At 41.9% G+C, this 8,742-nt stretch overlaps 1 protein-coding gene across 1 annotated transcript in view; it reads left to right on the top strand.

Moving 5' to 3' along the window:
- Positions 1-3,669: 3,669 nt before the first annotated feature.
- LOC126334679 (esterase FE4-like) overlaps positions 3,670-8,742 on the top strand; it is a 148,800-nt gene continuing 143,727 nt past the window's right edge. The window contains exon 1 of the mRNA XM_049997155.1: positions 3,670-3,820. Within this exon, the coding sequence (XP_049853112.1) occupies positions 3,770-3,820 (51 nt within the window). The 5' untranslated portion in view covers positions 3,670-3,769. The remainder of the gene's footprint in view (positions 3,821-8,742) is intronic.

Genomic DNA, 8,742 nt, shown 5'->3' with positions numbered 1-8,742 from the left:
ACGTCTAACTAGTACTGCTGCTCGGCGTCGCCTCGTTGCCCTCTGGCGAAAGGCGTCCTTCGGTTACGCAGTAACTGCTCGGATACACTAGCCGTAAACGGCTGCTATCGACACAAGCGAACGGCCCCGATATGGAATGCGCATGGCTCGAGTAACACTGCAGAGAACGAAGACTACCTCGCACAGTGTTCTCATCTGACTCGCGTAGGATATGGTGGCCGATGCCGCAGTGACCGGTTTTCGTCCAAAGCACTCGTCGAGTTCATTCGTTTGTTCGGAAGGGGAGGCCGATAAGTGTTTTCCACCCTTCGGCAGGTCAGCGATGACGGAATCGAGGCGCACACCCTGCAGTCTTTCTCAAACGATTTTATGTACGCTATTCGGTAAAAAAATCATTTTTGCTTTACTTATAGCTATAGCAGGTCCATGATGATGTGCCCATCATTTCGTAATGGTCATAGTTATTGTGATATTTACGTGAAAGTAAGACACTGCGCGAAATTGGAAAAAAGTGTGCAATGAAAAATAGGTCACTATGATTTTAGTTTGGTGCATGTTACGTAATATGTTGTGGAGTATTGAATTTTTCCTTAGAGTTGGGTAGAGGAACGTGCCTGTCTCGAGAAAACTGATCTGACGTAGCACACTCGTTTGCGATCGCGCCATGCCGGCGATAAAGCAAGAGTGAAATATATGCAATATTCCTCATATTTCATAAAAAGTTTCAGATATCGAAATGATAGCTCGCAAAGATGAGAGTATTTTACCATATCGTTTAATGTAACAATTATCTACCCTGTTATTCCAATAGCTACAGACTTTTTCGGTGAACGAATGCAATTTTTAAGGACCGTCCACAGCTGGGGGGAAAAGAGAAATGCTAGGGGTTGTGCAACAACATATGTGAAGACATTACACGTTTTTTGTGTCGAGTATGTGCTTTTTTTGTAAACTGCTGCCTTTTTCCTCAGTTTCTCACTTAATAAACTAAACAAACCACTGTTTCAGAATTCTCTCGCGATTGTGTGTGCACATGTTAGTGAGGTGAGACAGTGTAAACTCCGCTGTGTTTTGGCAAAAGAAACAAATTTTGACATGGAAACTACAGAAATGTGTAGGTTTTACTCGAAATTCGCCACTCATGATGCTTGTCTGAAAGTTACACATCGTTAACAAGCCAGGCAAAAATAAGTCGCTGCCTTTTTGCAATTTTTTTAGATGTTAACTAAAGCAGAGGTGAGAATAGATCTTGTTGAATGGTCAGCGTGCGAGTGTGCGCGGGGAGGGGCCGCACTCAAGGTTTACAAAAAATGTGAGCATAGGCTTCAGTTTAGAAGGGCCCTCCCCCTCCAGCGTTCGACATTTCTCCTTAACAGCGCTCTGAGCGACCTCCCATCACTGCCACTTCTCCTGCTTCCCAAGCCGACTGCGCATCTGGATCTAGCGGTCACACCATTTTGCGCGCACTGCAACGTTGGCTGCAAGCAAAAACGAATGACCACCGGGAGAAGCCTTCAGTCTTGAACTAGTTCACATCTAAGGAGCCGATCGGCTGGCGGCTCACACTCCGTATTAGAAGTGTTCTTTTTCGTTCAGGATTGTTTCTATCAGGAAGTGCGTGCTTCACAACGGTATTAATGGATCGAAGATAGAAATAAGCGTAGAATCGGTCGTAAATTTTTCATCTGTTTATTGCAGATGGATTTCAGCTACACTGTGTAGCTATCTTCAGTACTGTTTGTTATCCGTAATGTTAATGTGGCATCATTTTATTGAATTTGCGATGAGTCATCACGACGTGGATATAATTGCACTAAAGATAGCTACACAATAGCTGAAATTGATCTCGTATAAAACATTAAAAATTTACGACCGATGCTGCGCTTCCTCCTACCTTGGTTCCTGTTCGTTGTCAAACAAAAGATCACGAAAGTATCGCATCTCTGGAATGAGATTGTGTTCTTGAAATCCAGCGATTAAACACATCGTTGTATATAAACAACTCGTCCAATCTCACTTACCACTTTGTAGTCAGGTATTTTATTGAAAATTAAGGAAAAAATTCATATAAATCTATACCACCTGTAGTTTAACTTCCACTGTGGTAACCTGTCCAAAACAGATTTGTGAGGGCAAAGTGTTTGTTTACCCAAGTGAAGGGAACACTTCAAAAATTTATCCAAACTGACTTAGTCTCAATTTCAAGTTGACACTTCATGTGCAGTATTGTTCTAGATACACCAATAAACCAAAAATAGAAACATTATCATTGGTCCTCGTATAACAGCATTTGTGCCAGACTGAGAAACCCTTCTTGGTCTGTTATATCAGCTGAATGTTTCCCAAGTATGCATCAAACTCTGGATCGTCCCAGGTAATAACAGAACACGTAAAACAGAACGAGCGGAAGAGGACGTAAACAACACTCCTTAAATAAAACTACGGAGATAAGTAAACGGTGATATACTGCAGAGCTACTACATTACGATCACGGCCTTAATACTGTTGATCGACCCTCACAACACACGAAAGCAGCTATTGTGCGTGACGCAGTTTCGAAAAGCCTTTATTAGTTTTCAGGAAGTATGCGGCACCATATGTCTACATACAGTTCGCGCAGTTCTCGTAAATTACGGGCTGATGGTTTGTGAGCACAGAGCTGATGCCCGATATCGTCCCAGTTGTGTTCCATCGGGTCCATAATAGGTATATCAGCGTAAGTTCACTATATTGCTCCTCAAAATTCTGCAGCACGATTCTGGCCTTATGACATGGACAGTTATCGTGGAGGTAGATGCCATCCCCCTCGGGGAAGACACTCAGCACGAAGATACGCAGCTTGTCCACAATAATGGCTCGCAGTCCACAGCTAGCATAGCGCCGTCGACTACTGTCACAGGTGTCATGGAAGCCAGGCGAATGTCACCCATAGAGTAATGCTGCCTCCACTGGTGGCACGGAGCATATTTTGTGAACACGTACGCCCGGATGACAGCATATACGATACAACCATCGATCTGGTGTAGCAAGAAATGTGATTTATCCGACCAAGCGACATGTTTCCATTGATCCATTGTCCAATCTTGATGAATCTGTGCCCCCCACCAATCGTAATTGACGATGTTGCTGGGTCAATATGGAGAAAATAGCGGCCATCTGTTGCAGAGCTCCATGTTCAGAATGCGCGCTAAGCGGTGTTCTACGAAATTTTTCGCCTGCACCAGCATTTTCTGTCGTTAAATCTGCCACATATAGCAGTCATCCTGCTCCACAGAGCGAGCGGGCCTCATATCACCACTTTCTGCAATAGGTTCGCAATTTACGATACGCTCGTTGCCAGCCACCATTTGATGGCAACCTGTCCTTTGTCAAAGTCGCGTATATCAGTGGATTTCCCGGTTAGGCAACCCTGTCGACACTAGAATGATGAAACATTCGTGTCTTCTCCGCTTAATGTACTTCCCTCACAACTTCATATGACTTCAGCGCCACCAAGCGTTATCCAGACTCGCTGTGGACAGTGGTCACAATGTTTTTACTCGCCAGCCTATATCGTCCTCCCGCCGGCTCACGAGGAAGTTGGTGTGTGAGCGTATAAGAGTATTGTGAAACAGGTAAGGTGTGTGTGAGGCCGAACAGCAGCCGCCCCACCCACGGAACCTCGCAGACTGGGTCCCAGGGCCGTGCCGAGAGAGAGAGGGGACCGCCAGGGCTCCATGCCCCTGCTGCAGCTGTTCTGCTTCCGCCAGTCGCGCGCTCGCCTTCCGCCATGACACTCGCTGCGTACGTCCTGCTGGCGTTTGCTGCCCTCATGGGAACGGTAAGTTGTCTGGGCAACACTATTGCTTACCGTCAGTACTAGGCTCAACATAGTTTTGTACGGCGCCGTCATTGTTTTCCGTTACCGAGCTGAGGATTGGGAGATTTCAACTGTCTCTTACCCCTTACTCTAAATTTCCCTCCACTCACTCCCCCCCCCCCCACCCCCCACCCCACTACTCCTGCATTCGTTATGTTTCTGCTTCCTATGGTTTTGTCGTGTCTTTCCTTTATGAAGTTTGTTTTTCTTGAAAAGCCTGATGTTCTTACTTCATAATCCCCCCTATCTTGTAGGTTCCCTTCTAATCAGACGCAGACATCTCCCGCCGGGGACACAGTGAACATATATTCAGATAGATCAGCTGATGTGTTGCCACCAGGACAATAATTATCTGATGATAGTGGTTGGGAAGGGAGTGAGACAGTGTTGTAGTCTCTCCCCGATGTTATTCAATCTGTATATTGAGCAAGCAGTGAAGCAAACAAAAGAAAAATTCGGAGTAGGTATTAAAATCCATGGAGAAGAAATAAAAACTTTGAGGTTCGCCGATGACATCGTAATTCTGTCAGAGACAGCAAAGGACTTGGACGAGCAGTTCAACGGAATGGATAGTGTCTTGAAAGGAGGATATAAGATGAACATCAACAAAAGCAAAACGAGGATAATGGAATGTAGTCGAATTAAGTCAGGTGATGTTGAGGGAATTAGATTAGGAAATGAGACACTTAAAGTAGTAAAAGAGTTTTGCTATTTGGGGAGCAAAATAACTGATGATGGTCGAAGTAGAGAGGATATAAAATGTAGACTGGCAATGGCAAGGAAAGCGTTTCTGAAGAAGAGAAATTTGTTAACATCGAGTATAGATTTAAGTGTCAGGAAGTCATTTCTGAAAGTATTTGTAAGGAGTGTAGCCATGTATGGGAGTGAAACATGGACGATAAATAGTTTGGACAAGAAGAGAATAGAAGATTTCGAAATGTGGTGCTACAGAAGAATGCTGAAGATTAGATGGGTAGATCACATAACTAATAAGGAAGTATTGAATAGGATTGGGGAGAAGAGAAGTTTGTGGCACAACTTGACCAGAAGGAGGGATCAGTTGGTAGGACATGTTCTGAGGCATCAAGGGATCACCAATTTAGTATTGGAGGGCAGCGTGGAGGGTAAAAATCGTAGAGGGAGACCAAGAGATGACTACACTAAGCAGATTCAGAATGATGTAGGTTGCAGTAGGTACTGGGAGATGAAGAAGCTTGCATTAGATAGAGTAGCATGGAGAGCTGCATCAAACCAGTCTCAAGACTGAAGATCATAACAACAACATTAGCATGTGACAAGCAAACTGGTAATGGAGAATAAAATTATACACAAACCGATTCCATCATTTTGAATAAAATGTTTTTGCGTTAGGCTGCGTCATTTAAAACACTAAAACAACTAGACAACCCACGTTTCGACCCTTTTCACAGCGGTCTTCTTCAGGGCTGACTGAATTGGATCCATGGGATGCTCATCCCAATACAATCTTCTTTCGTTTGTCAGGTGACATACGACGTCACATTCGGCATATGATTGGACAGTTCGACGTCAGGATACTTTGGAGAGGAAGCTACACGATTGGGCACTGCGCGTGCTACTCTAACAGATGACGGACAGCAACAGTGAATCGGCAGCTTGCATCTAGAGGCAGAGTTTTCCTGGAGCACGGCGCTGACGTTTACTATTCCTCTTGTGGCTTGTTTTATGATAGGTTCTTTTCCTGCAGCGGCCAAAGCTGCGCTCACGCAGCAATGAACATTTTTCTAGCCCTTAGCTTTTCGCACTGCCCGAACGGAAGTCCTGCCTATTTCGTTGCTTGGTCACCTGTGACGTTAGTTGTCAACCCCAAATTGATTCTTATGCCATGTTGAATTCCATCGTCCCAAAACTAAAATGCTGTGTTCAGTGGTTTTGTTACCACAATTTGCGAACTAAAAAAATGCCGTGTTTAGATACACTGATGCCTCAAATATCTATCAAAGATACGTCGTTTTTTGTGTAAAATGATACACATGAAGACCGGAAATGCGACGTCGGTTTATAAATGCGTTATCTTCAATATATTTCTGTTTATAGTTACGACTCAGGCTACACTTTTATCTCGCACATCAAGAATACTACACTTGCACATATACAATAGTCATAAAATAGCTCCAGCAAACACCTAGAACACGTACGTTGTTCTAGCAGAACGGAACAGTGTTGGCTCTATTGTTTCTCTTTTAGTACACCAAATCTCTTTCCAAGAAGTTATGCACAACCTGAAGTATGTAGTGTATGTAATATGACAGATGGCGTGATAGGTGACAGGTACATAGTGGTAATAATATATGCTCTACATCCTCTGTGAAGATCGGATTTCTGAATTTAGTGAGCAGCCCTCCCGTTTAGCGCGTCGTCTATCTGCAAGTGTATCCCTGTTCAAACTTTCTATGAGATTCGTAACGCTCTCTCAATGGCTAAATGTACCAGACACGAATCTTGCCGCTCTTCTTTGGACCTTCTAAATCTCTTGAATGAGACCCAACTGGTAATACAGACGAACAATCTAAGGGTGGACGAACTAACGTATTTTAAGCAATTTTCTTTGTTGAAAGACTGCATCCTTTCAGGATTCTACCAATAAACCGCAATCTAGAGTTCGCCTTGCCGGTTACTTGTGTAATCCATCCCATTTATCATTTCGAATGGTCACACCCAGATACTTGACGGATGTTACCGCTTCCAAAGACTGGGCATTTATTTTGTACTCCTACATTAATAGGGATTTTCGCCTTGTTATACGCAGTAGGTTACACTTACTAATATTGAGAGATAACTGCCTGTCATTACACCATGCATTTATTTACTGCAAATCCTCATTGATTTCTTCACAACTTTCGCGTGATACTACTTTCCTGTAGACTACAGCATCATCTGCAAACAGTCTAATGCCGCTGTCAATACCATCAAACAGGTCGGTTATGTAAATCGTAAAAAGGTGAATATCTGAACACAAAATATGTTCCATGGTTCTACAGCAAATCGATGTCAGTGAAATTGGCCGGTAATTATGTGCATACGATTTTCTACCCTTTCTATAGATAGCTATGTCCTGGGCCTCCTTCCACTCACGTGGAAGTTTCCGCTTTTCCAATGATCTCTGATAGATGATGGATAAGAATGTCATATGTATCTGATCTAATGTGTAAAAAGAAATAAAACGTAAAAAGAATTATGAAACAATACGCCTTTAAAATTCTCCCTCGAACAAGGAAAAGACTTCGAATTTTATTTATGTTGACAAGTTTTATATTTAAATTCCTTGATGGAAAGAGCTATTTTTATAAGGGCAGGGTTTTTGTGCCATGAACATAGTGTGATTTATTCTGTGTCTTGTACTTTGAGCATGGACATTTTATTTTTTGCTGTTACTTCTTCAAATGCTCTCAACATGGGTACACTGCTAAGATGTGAAATGTTCTCTACTTGTAAAAGGCAGTGTCCTGACTGATTCAGCATTTTTTTATATATTTAACCTGGGGGGAGGGGGGTGAGATAGTGGGGAAAGCTTTTTTTGAAAACATACTGTTATTTAAGACCTATTAAAGTATTTTTGAGGCTACATCTTTGAACTTTGATATTTGACATTTCGGTTACAAAAAAATACGTGTTTCAGTGTTTCTGGAAAGTGAACCCCTAAGGGATCGAAATAGAAGAGATTTTTTATGAAAATATTTTATTGTGATAGCATTTTTTAAAGATAAATCTCAGAAAATTAAAATTGGTCTTGTCGTCTAGAAATAAAATCATCTTTCAGTGTTTCTGGAAGTTCAGCTCCTCTGGGGGAAACGGGGATGAAAGTTTTTGTGGAAATATTTCATTGAACAGGCATTTTGTACGCTACATATATGAAAATTTGTATCTGTTAGAAGCAAAACACTTATATCACTGTTTTTGCAAATTCAACCCCTAAGGGAGTGAAACGTTTTATGACAATATATCGCTGCGACAGCATTTTTAACGCCAAATCTTTAAAAATTGGTTAGAGATGAAAAATGTTTCACTGATTTTTTTTGGAAATTCAGAACCTTAGAGGGTAAAATAGGGTCACACTGATCCACTGACTCATCGACCAGCCAGAACAGTTCAGGACAGAAACGTGTAGTTTGGATGGGCGTGTACTTTATACTGTAGGCCCATTTAAGAAAGAATTGTCCTAAATTCTGTTCCGAAGGAGGTGAAATAGAAGACGAAATACTTTTTGAAAGTATGTCGCTATTAAGCGAATTTTGGAGCTAGAACTACCCAAAACTAGTATTTGGTTTCGCAGTCAGAAAATAAAAAATGTTTTAGCATTTTTGAAAATTCTGCCCTATTGGGCGTGAAATACGTGAAAGATTTTTCGAAAATAATTTCTAAAGAACTACTGGAGAATTTTAAGGGCTACGCCTATGACAATTGGTATTTGTCTTCTCAGTTAGAAATAAAAAGACGCGTTCGTGTTTCTGGAAATTCAGCCTCTAAAGGAGTGCACTATGCGATGAAAATTCTTAATAAAATATTCCGTTACATTAAAAAATTGTAAAGCTAAATTTATAACCGGTATTTTACTTCTCGGTTAGGTACAAAGAAAGATTTGTTAGGGACTGAAAGTTGCTATGGAAATTTCTGCGCCAGAACTCTAAAAGCATGATTAACAAACTTTGGACTCCAGCTACCAGGATCGCTTTTTGATCAGAAGTACATTCGGGGAAAAAACCTTGCTTATATGGTCTTAGCGTGAAAATCATGGAATGAGCTGCAGTGTGTGGACACCATAAAAATTCGATTAAATAAGTACAAAAAAGTCTCTGCAGGCCATCAGTCGACGCGAGCAAAGTAGTGGGCGCTATATTAGTAGG

The sequence above is a fragment of the Schistocerca gregaria genome, chromosome 2 (genome assembly GCF_023897955.1).
Source record: "Schistocerca gregaria isolate iqSchGreg1 chromosome 2, iqSchGreg1.2, whole genome shotgun sequence".
Lineage (NCBI taxonomy): Eukaryota > Metazoa > Arthropoda > Insecta > Orthoptera > Acrididae > Schistocerca > Schistocerca gregaria.
Note: the sequence above shows the minus strand (reverse complement) of the source record. Positions and strands in the feature narration are given on the sequence as shown.